Raw genomic sequence first — 17,693 nt, 5'->3', positions numbered from 1 at the left:
AAAAAATGATCGTAAAAGAGGAAGCTTAATCGTTAGGAATTAGGTTAGGAGAGAGAGAGATTGAAAGAGGGAATTGGTTAAGAAATTAAGAAAGGAAGGAAGAGAATGATGTGAAAGAAAAAGGGAGTGATGATGGAAGAAAGGAAGATGAAGGTTCGTTCCGAAAGGGAGAAGACGAAAGTGGTGATTAGGCATTTGCCTCCTTCTCTCACTCAATCCGATCTCTTCCAACACATCGACTCACACTTCGATTCACGCTACAATTGGTTCTCTTTCAGACCCGGCAACACCAGGTTCATCTTCCTTTCAATCGCTTTTTCTTCCTTTCAATCGCTTTTTCTTCCTTTGTTTTTTTCCTAACAAAACCCTAACCGTTTTTGCAGCCTCAAGCGTCAGAGGCATTCCCGAGCCTATATAGACTTCAATTCTCCTCATGATGTGTTCGACTTTGCTCACTTCTTCCATGGACATGTTTTTGTTAACGAGAGAGGTAATTTTTTTTTTTCTGTTTTTTTTTCTCTCTTGCACTTCACGTCTTTAACTCACTTTGTAACTGCTCAATGGTGAATCTTCAATCAGGTGCTCAACATAAAGCTATTGTTGAGTACGCCCCTTCCCAGCGTGTTCCGAAGCCTACTACCAAGAAGGATGGACGTGAAGGGACCATATACAAAGGTTCTTATAGTTCTGATTTTTGTTCTCTGATTGTGTTAAATGCTACATATTGTGCTCTTTTTTTATTTATGATTATCATTTTTTTTTTATATTTCACAAGGACAGATCCTGACTATCTGGAGTTCCTCAAACTCATTGCAAAGCCACATGAACATCTTCCCAGTGCAGAGATACAATTGGAAAGAAAAGAAGCTGAACAAGCTGGTTAGTTATTATTACTTCACCAACTACACTTTTTTTTACTTTTATTTAAGTGTGTTGGTACATAAACATTAGAAACAGCATAATGATTCTTCTGTCTCTGCCATTATGTGTTCATCTGCCATTGCTGTGTTTTTTCTCCGTTTTTTCTATTATAAATGTGTTTTGGAGGATCTTAGCACTAGGTTCTAGGCTAAACGTGTCGGTGGGGATTTATCTGTGATTCTGATGACAAATTTCAGTACCATTGGTCTCATTCTATATCTTCCTTTCCAGGGGCTAACAAGGAAACACCTATTGTCACACCCTTGATGGAATATGTTCGACAGAAACGAGCTGTTGACACTGGTATGCAGGTAATATTCTGGGTCTGCAGAGCTTTTTGGCTGTTTCTTTTGCGTCATGTTTAGATATCGAGGGTCCATTTAATTCATAGCTTATTACTTTATTGATTAAAAGAACGCTTTACTTGTATCTTTTGTTTTTTTTTTGTTTGTTTCAGTCTGGCATTGGCCCTTTAGATGTATAGTGAATAATTCATTTTGGCATGCATGTGCTTGTTTGCTGAGAAATTCAAAATTTAGAACAATCATATGTCAAAGGTTAAGATATATATAGCCCATTTTTAACATTTCAAAGACAGCAGCGCACATTAAGGACAACAAATAGGACTGTTACATATTATGAACGGGATTTAGGAGCTAGTTTAGATGTTTGTTTATTGCTTATTAAAGGCTTTGCTAGAAGAGAGTTTTAAGTGAAAATTACCACATGCTGTATAATATAGGTAATCAATATTATGTAAAAGTGATATTAATTTATCTGAATAATATTGCTCAAACATGTTCTCATTCGTGAAACTTTGTGCCACTAACTCTTCTGAAGCTAGGATAAATTCCGTGTCATGATTTATGCTAGATATTTTCCTCTCATAACATACTTGGATCATAAATTGGTATTGGGAAGGGGATGAGGGCTTCAAAAGTGAAGCTTGTAGTTACAGCCGTTTCATATTGTTGACAGGCTCTGTGTTTTGTTCTTTCCAATTGGTTGTTCTGGATTTCTCAAGATTAATCATATACATTTTTCAAATTTTGGGCACTTTATTTAGCTTTCTCAATAAATTTTTGGGCCTTCAGTATGTGTGATAAACTTTTTACTGCATAAAATTATGGCAAATGCACTACCTACCTCAAAATATTTGCAGTTTATCACGTGCACCCTTCGTTTAAATTATGCATGTAAACATACATAATTATAGCTTATAACTTACTCTCCTGCTGGGCTGGGTGAAAGAAATTATTCTGTTATTATATCTTTGTAATTTATTATATCACAAATGAATATAGGCTTAGGCGTTTTCCCCACTTGTGTATATGTTGTTGACATTACTTCACTTGTATTTATAACAATCAATGATAGGCTTCCTCAGCAGTGGCAAAAGTTAGCAGAAGATCCAGAGCGGCTTTGCCTGGCAAGCCTGGCTCAGGCAATACTAAACGAGGATCTGAAAAGAAAAAGGTAAACCTTTGTAATTGAATGCACATGTACTGTTATTGCTGTTCTGGATCCATAATCACTTAAGTCATTTTGAAGCTTTGACTTCATCTCATAAACCAATCTGTTTGTGAACTGTCAAGTGCATAGAAATGGTTGAATATGTGTATGGGCATACTGGTTGTTATCTATTTGCTTGATAGTACCCGCTCAATCTTTTTATCACTAGTATAAAACTGTAAAAAAAAATATTCATAGTTGTCAATAGTGGCTAGAGCAGCTGCTATCATCATGATGATGCACATCAGAATCTGTCAAAAGTAACAGAGCAGGGCTACCTCAGTCACGCTTCCGGGATTTTATGCCTGTGTGAAATCCCATCCACTGGAAAGCCTTTGTGACCTCCCTCATGCCGCTGCCGGCTTCCCCACTCTTCCATTTGGATGCTCTGTTAGTTGTTAGGGGTCTTTTTTTTTCACTGATAGGGGTGGTATTGTTTCACTTGAGAAAAGTACAAAAGAATTAAAATGAATTTGAGAGTGAATTTCCCTCTCTTAGGATCTCATATTTATAATAACTTTGGATATGACAGATACAATGAATGAGAGGGAAGAGAAGAAAATACAAAAAGATATATCTAGGAATAGGTACAACACAGCACAAAACACCTTTATGATAAGTTCTATTTAAGACTATTTATTCTAACAGTTTCAAAACCTGGATTTGTTTCACGATTGTCTTGGTTAGGTTTCAGCTCTATTTTTGTATTTGTTGGGCCTCAAGTTGTCTCCAATTTGAGTCGCAACATTTTTGTGCCAAATTTTTTCTTGGGTGGGTTCTTAACTTTAGTTTGATTTGTTATTTATGTTATGATATAATAATGTACTAAAGAATATCAATAGAAAAATAGAAAAAAATATTTAAAGCATAACATATAAAATGATAAAATAAATGATAATAATTAGCTACATAAAGCATAATATATGATATAATAAATTAAAAATGACAGGAAAACAAATAAATAAACTAAATAATTATAGTAATAAAAATAAAACAATATTTAATACGTAATAATAAAAAAAGTATAAATATTTTAAAAATAAGAAGAAAAAAAAGAAATATATATATATAATAATAATAAGTAAAAATGAATGCAAAATACTATTAAGCAATGGATGCAAACAAACACAATCACACATAAGAAGGGACTAAGTTACTCCTAGACTAACTCATTCTCCCCAATCATTTTCTTTTAATCTCACTGTTATAATAAGAGTATGTCTTGGTTCTCGCCCCTTAACAACTAGCTTTTATGAGAGGGTTTCCCAAATGCTGGGTGTTTATCGTTATGTTCTAACATGTGAAGATAACATTTAAGAGCAACTGTTGAATATTTCTTGATCTTGATACATGACCAAGGTGTTTAGTTTTACTCTCTGTAGCATTTGAAAATACTATCAAGCTTATCTTTTTGCATACATCTACTTGTGAAGCTACACAATCCTTCAACATATAAACTTATTTTCTTCTCAACTTTCTTTTTTCTTTGCATTTGGACTTCTTATTTTGTTGTTCTAATGCTAATAATTTTGAAGAATTTTGTTCTTTTTTCCCTTAGTAGTCTGACTTTTACTTTGCTTGATTGATATATAGATGTGCTATTTATGCTTGCAAAAAGAACAGTGAACTTTGTTACTTACTGATAATTGGCTTTGATTATGTCAGTATGTTCAGAAGGACAATGCCAAGAGTGCTGCTCGCAAAGAGTCAAAAGATAAATCAGCCTTTATTGTGGTTCCCCGGCGAGAGGATCTATCAGCTGAATCAAGTATGAAAGGAATTTCTGAAATTGAAGCATGTAACTCATCTTTTCTGACTTTCGATTTTTAGTTATTCTACATCTCCACATCTAATGTTGTATTATCAACTTTCACTTCGTGAACAGAATGCCTTGTTGTTACAAATCAATGTGTATGTTGTATTTAGTTGCATTCATATTTGAGTTAAGATGCCTGACATACAGCCTGGCATGACCTCAGTTTTTTTGTCTCTGTAGTATCTTGCAACTCAATTATTTTTGTTTGCTGCTTGTGGTTTAGTTCCTAGATTGTACTTATAAAATGCTGTATGATTGACATGATGTCTTATTTAATAAGTGTGTTTGTTTTACTCTAATCCCGATTTCCAAAGACACAATCAACGAAACTTTACTTACATTGTGTTTCTGTTCAATGTATCTGACCTCACTTCAAACGCAGTCTGAGTTTTGTGGCATCTCTTGAGTTTCATTCTTGTTCTTCATTAGCATTAATATAATCATGTATCATATTAAATGGACTATACCAATGGTTTGCTTCAAATTCTAAGAACTCCAAGTCTAGCATCTTTGCTCTGGATTGAGTTCTGAAACTAGTTTCCATTTGTTTACATGGTTCAGTAGTTTACTCTTTCTTTTTTGAATGTTATATCTATTTTATGGAACGATCTGGGTCCCCTGCCATCATACTTTCTCTAAATGATAGTGGACCTGACAAATGAAAGTGGTGGTTGGAACATGCGTGCTGTTCTTAGAACTAAGATTAGCAGGGGATTCAATCATCTGTCTTTAATTTGCATTTTCTTTAAGATTTAGCAATAGTGCTTAAGTTTCTAATTGAATTTCATATATTTTTGCTGGTAAGTGTTTTAATTTTCTTATTTGTGACTGATGAATTTGCAGTGCATGGCATTGAAGGTCCCATTTCTGGAATTCCACTGTCTTCTGACTCAGGAAAGAAAAAAATCCTTCTTCTGAAAGGGAAACAGCGGGAAATTCCCAGTGTAGGTTTTGTTTTACCTATAAAGGTTTCATTTCTTTTCAACAATATATGGTATTCCCATTTTTCTGCATTTTTTAATCATGTTAATATGATGATATCTCTTATTTGCTTTAAAAATGATGTTCTTCGTAATAAACAAGACTAAATAAAAGTATATTTTTCATGCCTGCGATACAAGGGTTTAGTTGGTGTGTTCAAGTAGACACCAGAAAACTATTTTCTGGTAGGAAGTAATTGAGTGTGACTTATTCCTGAAATTATTTTGAAGCTGTTTAATCACTCAAATGCACTGTGAAACCTGCATTCAAATGATAATAAGCTCATCATTGTAAATTTGTTATTATGAACATTTTTTACGGAATTTTCAGGCCACTGAGGGTACAGTAAAACAGCAAATCGTACAATCTGGAAATTCTCCCATTTCAACTCCTGCGAAACAGAACCAGAGACGTGAAAATAGTGGAAGATTGATCAGGAGCATACTTCTAAATAATGAATCTCGTCAAAGTCAGTCTATTACTGGGACACAACATAAAATTCAAATTTTAAGCTCAGAGAATGGGAAGAGACCACCTCGTTCTTTTGGCTCAAGGTCTGGGTTAAATGATCAACATCCAAATCATGATATTGCACAAGTTAATTCTGACGGGGATTCTAAAAGGGCTTTGGATGAAAAATTCGTAAAAAGGGATCCTCATGGTTTAGGTAGCGGTGAGAAAACAGAAAAGCGTACTAGAAACAAGGATAGACCTGATCGTGGTGTTTGGACACCCCTTCGTCGTTCTGATGTTTCACATGCTGGTAGTGACTACTCGTCATCCTCAATGGCACAACCTACTCTGTCAAATCCTGAATCTGCTGAAGGTATGACTATTGACTAGGCTATTATGAGATGTTTACAAACAAAATAAATGATATATTTCTTTCAATATTTAGTATAAATATTATGAATCATTGCCACAAAAATAAAGCTGAGTCTGGTGGTGATTTTCTTGCCCAAACAGGAGAACTAAAAGAAAATGTTACTTCTGGGAACAGGGGCAGTGAATTCTCTGCTTCTGCAGGTGGAAGAGGCAATCCTTCTATTGAGAATGGTTGGAGTCTCTTTACTAATTGTTGTTTATAAATTAAAGACTGATAATAGAGTTTATTTGTTATTTTAGTTGAAATGTTTCAACCATACTTTCGAACTCTCTAGGTTCCCAAAGAAATTTTGCACGCCGTGGAGCTTCCTATGTAGTGAAGGATGATGGTGCAGTCAGTATAAGTGAAGGGAAACCTTCCAAGAAAAGTGTTGGGCACAGTGCTCATGAGGTATACATGTCATATGTTGATCTATTTTGGATTGTCTATTTTGTTGATTCATCGTGTGTAAGGTACTTATTATGTCTGCAGAAGCAAGTCTGGGTTCAGAAATCTTCTTCAGGGTCTTAAAATATGTGGTAAGCCTGATTTCCATTTGTTGTATGTTGCCTCTTGTACCTGAGATTCAGTGGTTATTGTACTGGGGGGATTAGCACCTCATTCTGATATTATTATTTATCACTTTGAAAATGATGGAAAGGCCATGGTGTGGAATTTACACCATACTCAACAATTTTTCTTTATCAGTATTAGTGACTAAATCATCTGCCCATCTTCCTCTTCAGTATAATTTCATTTCACGTTGATTTTTTCATGTTTTATTTCATTCCCAAGTATTTTGCATATATTTGTCCCAAGGGAGTCTACTATTTCTTTATGTGATTAAATTATCAAATTCAACATGTTTACCGATTTTCAATCATGAAACTGAATTACTATTTGATGATGGCTTCATAAGTGTATACTTAATTGATTGACGAAGATTATGATTATAGGAATATCACATCAAAATAGAAATAATTATCTAACCAGTTGAAGTCTAAGTGAATGATTGTATATTCACAAAACCTTGATCTGTACCCAATCCTCTGACCTCATGATATCATATGAAATGTATTCAATCAGGTATTTGCAAAATCCAAAGTAGCATTTGGTGTTGAAAACTAGAACATTGGGAAAACCTTGAAATATGATTTGACATGTGATTAAAAGCTTTTGAATCATTATATTCTGTGTATATATGAACGTGTTTTTAAAAGCAAATGCAAAACAATGTCTCAAGTAGTTATTTTAGGAGCTTATTGCTTAAATCTTTGTTTATTATGACAACAAAGTGTAGAAGTTTTCGCTTCTTCACATAGGGTGATGAGCTTTGAAAATGTAGGTTTTGTCATTCTGAAGTGAGATTTGAAACTTACCGTGGTTAGCCATTTAAAAAAATAGGCTGAGCCTGTGAATGGTAAGAGCTATAAGAGGAGACTCCAGGAGAAATTAGAGGAGCCCTTGAACCTTGGTTCTCCTCATTTACTGATTAGGGTAGGAGATGATAGATTCAAACTTGCTTTATAGATGGCAATGTCAATAAATAAAAATATTAGATTCTCTAACTATATCATTTGTCGTCAACCCATGGTTTGGACTTCTGTAATACAGTGATAAAGAATATGTAATGTCATGCAAAATAGGTTGTTGCAGCATGTGAGAATTAGAATTGTCATCTCATAATCTTCTTTGTAATTGAAAATATGCTATCTGTACCTTAGAATTGATTGTTTTGTAACTGAATGTCACTTTCCATGCTTATTTTCTCTCTCATTTGAAGAAAATAAAAACTAGTGGGTCCCACATAACTGCACCGAGTTTATGTAAGAATTTTTCTGTTTCCAATGATAGGATTATTTGATATACTATTTTGTTGGATAAAATCTATTAAGGTAAGGTGATTGCTTTACTAAGTTTCTTTACCATTTACTCTGATAAGTTGATCCGATGCCTCTAACTATCAATATTTGACATCTGGTATTGTTGATCATTACGTCCATACTGAAAGATTTGACAAAGGATTTTGTTACTGTAAATTTAACTGTGTATTTATTTTGTTTAACAAATGTGCCCGCGTACAAAAATATGCTGCTTTACCTTTAATTTGTTTGGACATTCATCTAGTTGTTTAAGAGTATTGCTTGCATTCAATATTACAATTAACTTTAGTAATGTTATAAACAGATTATGTCTACTCAGTCGGGACATCATTCCTGCAACGTTGAGCTACGGTCTCTGTTAAGGACATCATTCATCATGCACAACTAATTAAGGTCAACCTGAGTCTAAGAGACTTGAAAGGTATGTGCATTATGTAATACTTTTATTAAAATGACTCTAATTGAATAGTTGAACGTTGATTCTTAAGAGGGATGACTCAGGGTTTAGAAACCCCACCCATGCAACCTGAGAGATCGATTGTAGAAATATAACCCGTAACCTTCAAAGTCTCAAGGCTACTAGTAACCTTACGGGGTCTCGTAATCGAGGGATCAATTTGTTTTATATGTGATTAATATCATTCTTACTTTCTGAAATTTGTTTGGCTTTTGATCTTGTGACATCTGGATTTTGCAGTAAAATGATCCAGTTGTTTGCCTGACGGAGCCTGCACAATAAAGGGAATGCAAAGTTACAGACCTGGTTGACATGATTATCTACTGAAAACAGATTGGCATTGTTAACCATATGGGTGGAGTTAAGACTCATTATGGTTCGTGTCTCCTTGAATTGAAAATATTTCAGTGTTGGGAAATGTTTGTGTTTGGGATGTAACTGTAAAGTTATTGGTACATAACATGGGACAGTATGTTGGAAAGAGTGAAAAATCTTGTCCTGTTCGGTGGACAAGTAGTTGGTTATATAGTATTTTGTAAGGCTAATAGTGTTTATTTTTAGCGTGCACATGGTGTACGTGTTATTGTAAGGATATTATAAACTCCCTTGGTCCTCAAAAGGAGGATTTTTTCTCTACTTTCTTTTTTTCCCCCTTTTGTCACACCTCACCCCTCTTTTAACCCTTTTTTCCTCCTTTCTTTGCTCAATGCATGCCTTGATGAAAAGTAATTTCTATTTTGTTTAAAAATATAACATAACATAAATTTGTTTTTAGTTAATTATTTTTGTAAAAAGTTTAGCAGTAGAAATATGGTTACATTATAATGATTTTCTTTCGTTTAGTTTATTTGAAAATTAGTTACCTGTTTTTATCAAAAATCTTATAATAGTAATTGAATTTATTAGGTAGTAGTGATGCCAAACACGATTTATTAAAAAACATTGAATTTATGAAGTAGTTGATAAGGAAGATTAACATCATAAGAAACAAAACCTTTCTTTTAGCTTAAAAAGACAGACAGAATAAAAGCATGTTCGTGATATAACATTTCTCTTATTTCAATTTGAAGTATTGTTTTTTTAATAAATAACTTTTAAGTTGTGTCAAGTCATTGAATGGAAGACTAAAAATAATATAATCCATAAAAATCATTATTTGATAATATTTTTAAAAAATTAACAAATTATAGATAAGTTACATACTTATTTTATTTATAATAAATGACATAAATATGATTTAATTGAATTTTACACCTAAAATATATTAATTTAAATTATTTTATAATCTCTAATATCTTTATTAATATATTTTGTTTTAGTATTAAAGCTAAACTGAATCATATTTACAGGATTGAAAATATATTAAGTTTAGATAATATTTCTATTTTCCATCATACGTCAGATAAATATGTATTACAAAATATATTACTTTTTATGATAATCTCTTGATTGTTTTAATTTTTAACATATTTTTTCCTTTCTATATCACTGTATCATAAAAGAATACTTCTTTAGACGTTAAGTATTAAATATTTTTTATTTAAAAGAAAATGAAATTATTTAATATAGCCAAAAGATCATATTCAGATTATAAATCTCATACAATGAAGTAAAATAAATAAAATAATTTATAATATTTATTACTCTTAGTGGTCCTAATTATTCCAGTAAAATTATCTCCAATGAAAGATATTTGTAATCAATGTAAAAAAGAGAAAAATAAATTTTGAAAAAAAAGATGTATTAGTTTTATTAATTTAAAATGATTTTATATTTAATTATCTAAGACTACAACTCAAATCGGGTTAAAATTAATTTACTTTTTTAAGTGTGATTGGATATATTATATTACGATATGTTGTCAACCAAAGAAGTGGTGGGTGTGGGTAGAATCCCCTATTCCAATGGAGGGTCGGCAGAGAAACTACGGCGGAGGGTCGGCGCCGGCGGAGAGGGAATCTAAGCATTTTCTGAAGATCATACTTCCCTCTGCCATTCATGCTACCCAAATGGTAACAAACAAATCTAAGCATTTTCTGTTTGCCTTTTCTTTTCGTTCTTTCACCTCCATCATGCATCATTTTGCATGCTTCCTTCTTTTTTTAGATCAAAGTTTGGAAATTTGTCTTTGTTCTGTAAGCGCACAACTGGGAACTTGGAGGAAGATTAGCTTAATTGTTTGTACTTATAAAAATGTTTTTTTTTACTTATCTCTTTTTTGTTTCTTTTTCTCACTGTTGAGATACTCTGAAACTTCTTTGCATGTTGGACATTTGATGCTGATGATTAAGCTAAACAGTTATAACTGGCATTGCACGTGAGCTGGGGAGCATGTTCTTCTTTGCTCTTCTTTTCTTCACTAGAGAAGAAAGTGTTGCAGTTTAACTATCTACTTAGTGTGAGTAACTAATTTAAGAAGTGATCAATGCAGAGAATTCCCGAGGAGTTTATAAAGAGATTTGGAGATGAACTATCAACTGTTGCTACAATTACTGTTCCTGATGGTCGTGTTTGGAAAATGAGGCTGAAGAAATGTGGAAAAGATGTTTTCTTCAGCAGCAAATGGCGAGAGTTTGTAAACTACTATTCTCTGGGGTATGGTTCCCATCTAATTTTCAGATATGTAGGGAACTCAAAATTTTGTGTTCTTATATTTGATATTACTGCTGCTGAGATTTGTTATCCTCCCCAAACACGGGGCACTAATGAACCAAACTCGGAGAATTGGAAGAGATCCAAGTTTGAGGATCAGCAGCAGCACCAAGAGCTTGTGGTGGGGAATGGGGTAGAAACTACTGATGAAGATTATGTGAATTTAATACGTCCGAGTCAGACTAAAGGAAGGAAGAAAAAATGTTATTATTCTCATGGGAAACAACTCAAAAGTGGATGCAGTGAAAACCACTCTTCTTGGGAGATAACAAAGGATGTTGCTACTGCTAGTGATAGATTAATTGCAAAAAACCCTTTTGTTACTTGTACCATCAAGTCTTCTCGATTGGTGAGAATAATTTAGCTTCAATATAGAGTTAAAATAAAGTACTGAATTATAATTATTCATGCATAATGTTTTGCACGGATCAAATTAAAGTTGGTCTTCCTTGTGCAGTATGTGTCAAGTGAATTTGCTGGCAAGTATCTGAAGCCAGGTGTTGGTACGATGCTCCAAAATAGTAATGGAGAGCAGTGGGAAGTTTCTTGCTCATGTCATAGCCGTAGCAGAGCAATGATAATATCTAAGGGATGGGCTAAATTTGTGAGGGACAACGATCTATCAGAAGGAGATTTATGTGTGTTGGAGTTGATAAAGAGGGACCCCATTGTGCTAAAATTTACTGTGCGTGGCGAAGCTCAATATTATGACGTTGATGTTTGATCAGCACCAAGTAGTTTATTGATATCTAGCCTTTTTTTCCATTGTAATACCAGCTGTTAATTGGTTGCTGAATGGTTGGTGAGAAATTATCATCTTGGTGGTGTTTAATAAACATCTTGTATCAGAACTCTAATCCACTAAACTACAAACTTTAATCAATTAGTATGTATTTGTGTGTGTAATGATTCCTTATTTTCCGTGTAGACATAGCACTAACACCTGTTGATTGCTTACATGGTTAAGACTTCCTCGTATTCGTACACGGATTTGCTAGAACCCCACCACCATTCCTGCATCTTCCCCAACTGAAATGTCCTTTAGGAACCTGTTAAGGTACTTTGATTTATGTTGGAGGGTCCTTCTATGTTTTGTCTTGCTAAAATGTATATAATCTTGGACAGTAAACAAACACTGCATAATTTCTTAAAAAGTACAAGAACCAGTAAAATGATTTAACTTCTATTTCCTTGTAAGAAGTTTCCTACAAGATTATAGAATTTTGAAAGAAGATTCCTTAAGTACAGATGGGAAGGATGATAGATCACAGGCACTTTCACATTGCGTGTGCAAATGGATTGGACATTCTTTTTCTTTTTAGTCTACGATCATAGTGTTGGACCACTATATAGCAGTAGACTGACACTAGAAAATGTTTAAGACTGGTACATTCTTATGGGTTTGATCAAGATTGAAGAAATGTTTGGCAGGATAATATACTCATTTAGTATTTAAAAGATTACATTTTGAGTACTATTGTCAGAGTTTGTGTATAGGCTATTTTGATACTCAACTGGGTTTAGCAAATTTAGTAAGGTGTAAATTTACTAGCTTGCCTAACTCAACGCATAGCAGCATGATTCCACCCTTAAGTTTGTTCTTTTTAAAAAAATTAACTTTTTAAACTCCATTTTCATTATGAAAATTTAAGATAAACCTTTGTTTGTTCTGGTTTTCAAATTCAATTTACCTTTTCCTTTTACTGATGTTTTTGTTAGTTTTAGCCCCAAAACCAAAGATCAAACCCAAATAAACAAGACCAACATTAGACTAGGTATAATTGTAGTTTAAACCATGTAAACAAAATTGGACCAGTTGGTCAATCCAACTCATTGCCAGATTCAAGTTTGATTAAATTGGCCTAAAATTAATTTGGGTATAAAATTTTCAAATTCGATCCATATACAAAATGTATAAAGAGAATATTTTCCCATTTTACTCTATCATGAACTTGCAACAAAAATTAGTTGTCAAAGCAGAACTAGAGCTAGAAAATATTTCTATACACATGAAACAAAAAAACTTACAGCAGTCACTTACTAATTGAATAATATTTTTGTCTTAAATGGGATGAAATCATGCTTCTTCCTATATTATATTTCAAGATTATAAAAAATAAAAATACTTCTCCCAATTGGGCCTCTTGTTTCATGGTCAATGTAGAAAAGCAATATCAACTCTACAATTCTGTAATCCTAAGAGATGAAAGATAAAACAAATCATGTTGTGCATTAAGCTATGGAATTTGAGCTATTTCCACCAAAATTTTGTGGAGAGATTGTGGCTTGGAGAAGAATGGACAATGATCACTGCCTTTGATCTTGAAAACTCCCTCAGGTGGATTTTCCCTCACAAGCTTCTCTTGGACATCTGGTGAAAGTGCATGATCATCCAATGTTTGAATGTAAAACCTGCGTCCGGTGCCATATTTATCAGCAGATAAAGACAGCTTCTCCATGATTGGACCAAGAGGGCTGTGTCTCATGGAAACCATGGCTAAAGCAACATCCTGAAATACAACTCATTTCACATATTATCAGAACTTAGAAAGTGTTAATGCAACAACCAGGAATAAAAATGTAATAAATAGAAACAGAAATAGAAGAAAAAAATTCATCTGGGTATAAGGAAAATAACAAATACCACCTTAACATAACAATACTTAGTATCTTTTAGACAAATTTCTCAAGAAGCCCTTTTCCAAAAGAAAAATAAGAAAACAAATGAAATAAGCTTCTTCATAAGCTAAAATGTATGCATAAGCTAATTTGTAGAAACTCTTTTATTTCTGGATAAATATGTCCAAATAGACTCTTAGAAACATAAAAGCTAATGCTTGAATATATATGAACATTTTCACCCATGCTTGAATAATTCCATAACATTTGTCACAACGCCAACAAGTTCAAACGGATCCGAAATGGACTAAAGAAAAAGAAAAAAATTAGGAACCTACAAATTCAACAATTCTGCTCCTTCTCGGTCTTAAAAAGCAAACCAAGAGTCAGGTCAAATTCTCCTATTTTGTTAAAGGAATAAAAGTGACAAGAATCAAGTAAAAGGGATTGAATCCGAATGCTCTAACTATCATTCAGGTCACCTGTGTGTGAAAATCACAATCAATAAGAATCCTGAATTGACCACCTATAGAAGCACATACACTTTCAAGGATTCACTTGACTACTTTCTGCTTAATCTTCCTTAAGAAATCCTTTCCTTTTCTGGGGCAATTAAACAACTTTCAAAATAAAAAAAAACAGAAGTTTAAGAAATCATTTCGAATATTTGTCCATAAAGAACCGTCTATCTTAAAGAATGCAGTTAAAAATTATAAATGAAATAAGAACTCTGTCCTAAAGCATTTGGAAAGGGGGATAACACAACTACAACACATGAGCTTTTAGAGGACGGGGTTTAGTTCTTCAACTTAAAGCCAGGTTGGTTGAATACCAGCAAGCTAATTTTGAGTTCTGAGGGCATTATCTACCTCACTCAGAGCTCATAGATCAACAACAATTACAAAATTGCCTTTCAGTTCCACTATAGGTGGGGGAACAAAAGTTGTGTTTTCCTTATTGCACTAATGGGGATAGTCATTCAGTTACTCAATTTAAATCTTCTACAAGCATGAAGCTTGCAAGTGGAGTAAACAGTGAAGATAAAAGGTATGATCATCATTGAAGGTATACGGGCACAAATCATACAACTTCAAGTATCTAATTTGAATGGGCAGTCAGAATATAGCAGTTAAAAGAAGTTGGAGGAAAAGAAGTTAGAAATAGTCTTAAATCCTGTGTACCTTCGCTTGGGATTGGTTAAAATATAACCCTTTCATCTGCTCCTTCTCAAACATAAATCCTGTAGGGGGCTTTTCTTTACCATTCCCATGTATCAAAAACTTTGATTCTTGCATAAATCGTTCAGCAGATCCCAGCTGCAGTGTAGATAACTGGTTAGAACTTCCAAAAAAAAAGTGAAATGGGATGGAATCAAAATGATAGAAATAATAAATTAAGTAAAACATGTTCACTCAAGGATGAAAATACAAGATAAAGAACCTTTTCCTCCGGAAATAGTATATTATAGGTTTAGGAAAGGATGAAGTGCAATATATGCCCCACATATAACATAATTGGTAAGATATGGTTCCAAACTTGAGAAGCTTTTGTGAATAATTTAAGTTGGATTGTATTGCACCAATCTAAAAATTCAACTGATCACATAAGTAAACAAAAAGAAGCGAACTAGATACCTCATCGGCATAAACATCAAATGGTTTTTGACCATCAGACACCATTGTAGCACAAAGGAAAATTGCTTTTGAGATCTTCTGAGGATAATTTTCCAGCGCATAAGAAATACATGCACCACCAATGCTATGACCAACAAGAATAACCTGCAAAGTTTCCATCTTCATCAAATATAACAGAATGGTAGACAATAACATGCTTCAAGTTAAAACTATGTTCAATGTCACACATCCAAACCTTTTCATCCTCAGGAAGGTTTTCAAGATAAACAGTTAAAGGTTTTGAATAATCAGCCAATGTAGTGACACTGTTAGTGTCTGTGAGATCAATTCCAGAGCCAGTAAGATCTAAGGCAACTGGGAGCAGCCCTGCTTCTTCTAGAAGGGCAACAGTCTTGTACCAGCACCATGCTCCAAAACCTTCTCCATGGATTAGTACAAACCTTTTTATTTTAATGTTCTCCAGATTTACTGGAACCTGCACATGATACGCTAGCAAGTCAGGCAAATATTTCAAACAAAATACAGGGGCAAACAGATTTTAACATGCACAATCAAAAAGAGATAGCATTATGATACCCTATAGACTATAGCTAATGTCTGACCACCAACAATGCTTCCTAACCAATTTTCTTGGCAAAAACAAGGTTGTGAAATGCTAAGTACTGATTACACGTTTCCTTTCCATTGTAGGTCTCAAAACAATCTGTCTCCAAACATGAAACAACAATTTTTTCTTTAGACAATTGTGCTAGACTGCCTAAAAAACTAGAAGAAAAGAATTTTCCCATGAAGCTTAAGAACAAATAGGGTCAAAATGCACAAGAATATAGCAGAGTCAAGGAAAGTGGGGCATGCTAACCAGTACAGAATACAGGCAACTAATCATAAACAAATCGCATCTTCTTTTGAAAGCACAGTGAATTGGTCATGTACTTTTCTAGATGCACCTTTTGAGGCACAAAAGGAACAACCCCTCTTTTTAGCCAAAAATAAAATAAAACCGAAAAAAAGTAGCCCTTTGATTTCTTTTTGTATGTTCACTTTTCAGTCCTGGCTTGATATGTTGAGTCAACATGCATGCTCCCACTCATCACAAACACTAGTTTTGACTTCCACCCAACCCATATACACAAAGATCTTAATCATGATAAGCTACTTTTTGGCAGTGATGAAATGATTCAAAAATCAAAACTTTTCAATCAAAACCCACAAATCATGGCAAATATAATATAGTAAACAATTGAATAAACAAAAGAGGCACACACCTGCTTGGCTGAAAAAGATTCAGACACAGCATGCCTTCTAGAGGAGCCAATTCTCCGAGACATAGAGCCTTCAAACCTCTGAGACAATTGATGCTGCTGAAGTGCCATAGACAGGGCCTGAAGATGCAGCTCTTCCTCACTCACAGGCTTCCTCTGTGATCTACCCATTCTCTTGCTTCTCGATCCAACATCTTTCGAATCCTTCTTAGTCCTGCAAATAAAACTGTTACCCATCTTTCACTTTCTTCACTGCACCTCGGAAACCGAAGAAAGCCCAAGTTTTTCTTCCTTTATCGCTATGTCTTTGTCTTTTTGTTTAATTTTTCGTGGTGAGGGAGGGTTGGAGAAGTTGTGAAGTTGTTGGGTATGAATGCCAAAAATATAAAAAGGCAAAATATGCTAAGAAACCAACTGATTTTAGAGCTTATTAAATGCGTTGGATTTCAACGACTCCAGACTTTCAAATCATAATTCACTTCTCTCTCTTTTTCTTTCAACTTCAACCTAACCCAAACAAAAAAAAATACACCTTTTTCTTAATTACTCTGCTTAACAAGTGTTTGCTTAATAAGTGTTTTTTTACTTTTACAGAACAGTGGCAACCCAAACAGAACAGTGGAGACAAACTCAGCTCAAAATAAGCACATATTCTGTAGATGGTTTTCAACGTGCAGACAAGTGCAACCCATGTCATCATTTTGAAAAAAAAATACATAAATTGCTTCTAAAAGGTCAAGTTTTTCGTCTTCTACTGTGCTCTTGTATAAAGGCTCAAGGAAACTCTGTTTCTTGGACCAAAAAGTACCTTTTCTTACGTTAAACCTTTCTTTTAGATTATTAAGGAAGGATTCCATTGAAAATGAGTATATTAAGGTGCAAATAAGATTCTTTTTTCTTGTTTCACTTTTATTTAACCGATTTTAATTAATAATAAGATATGTATTGAAAAATTGTGTGAAAGAGTAGATTGTTAACACCTTGATTTGCAATAAAAACTGTAACATTAATTAATATTTGCAATTATAACTATTATTTTTTATTTGTTCAAAGCTAAATACATTTTTTAAAATAAATGAGTAAATAATAAT

At 33.6% G+C, this 17,693-nt stretch overlaps 3 protein-coding genes across 6 annotated transcripts; 2 read left to right on the top strand and 1 right to left on the bottom strand.

The window, feature by feature from the left end:
• Positions 1 to 9,071, top strand: LOC137834567 (regulator of nonsense transcripts UPF3). 4 transcript variants are annotated; one of them, XM_068642592.1, is made up of 14 exons: positions 1 to 293; positions 384 to 490; positions 580 to 675; positions 781 to 879; positions 1,153 to 1,232; positions 2,299 to 2,397; positions 4,099 to 4,231; positions 5,093 to 5,193; positions 5,561 to 6,056; positions 6,197 to 6,286; positions 6,391 to 6,506; positions 6,588 to 6,634; positions 8,283 to 8,399; positions 8,676 to 9,071. In XM_068642592.1, the coding sequence occupies exons 1-12, from the start codon at positions 130 to 132 to the stop codon at positions 6,624 to 6,626; spliced, it is 1,620 nt and encodes a 539-aa protein (XP_068498693.1). In that variant the 5' UTR covers positions 1 to 129; the 3' UTR covers positions 6,627 to 6,634; positions 8,283 to 8,399; positions 8,676 to 9,071. The 4 variants fall into 4 exon arrangements, with proteins under 4 accessions (XP_068498693.1, XP_068498690.1, XP_068498694.1 ...); XM_068642593.1 differs by having other exon boundaries at positions 6 to 293; positions 4,099 to 4,201; XM_068642589.1 differs by having other exon boundaries at positions 2 to 293; positions 6,391 to 6,634.
• Positions 9,072 to 10,287: 1,216 nt separating this feature from the next.
• LOC137834568 (B3 domain-containing transcription factor VRN1-like) lies at positions 10,288 to 11,993 on the top strand. The gene is made up of 3 exons (XM_068642594.1): positions 10,288 to 10,447; positions 10,867 to 11,436; positions 11,545 to 11,993. The coding sequence occupies exons 1-3, from the start codon at positions 10,340 to 10,342 to the stop codon at positions 11,809 to 11,811; spliced, it is 945 nt and encodes a 314-aa protein (XP_068498695.1). The 5' UTR covers positions 10,288 to 10,339; the 3' UTR covers positions 11,812 to 11,993.
• A 1,077-nt stretch (positions 11,994 to 13,070) lies between these two features.
• Positions 13,071 to 17,339, bottom strand: LOC137834566 (putative methylesterase 12, chloroplastic). The gene is made up of 5 exons (XM_068642588.1): positions 16,606 to 17,339; positions 15,576 to 15,815; positions 15,341 to 15,484; positions 14,888 to 15,022; positions 13,071 to 13,597 (listed from the first exon to the last, which is right to left on the bottom strand). The coding sequence occupies exons 1-5, from the start codon at positions 16,837 to 16,839 to the stop codon at positions 13,325 to 13,327; spliced, it is 1,026 nt and encodes a 341-aa protein (XP_068498689.1). The 5' UTR covers positions 16,840 to 17,339; the 3' UTR covers positions 13,071 to 13,324.
• Positions 17,340 to 17,693: the final 354 nt, after the last annotated feature.

This window comes from Phaseolus vulgaris, chromosome 5 (genome assembly GCF_000499845.2).
Source record: "Phaseolus vulgaris cultivar G19833 chromosome 5, P. vulgaris v2.0, whole genome shotgun sequence".
Classification (NCBI taxonomy): domain Eukaryota; kingdom Viridiplantae; phylum Streptophyta; class Magnoliopsida; order Fabales; family Fabaceae; genus Phaseolus; species Phaseolus vulgaris.
This window is presented reverse-complemented; position numbering and strand designations above follow the sequence as displayed.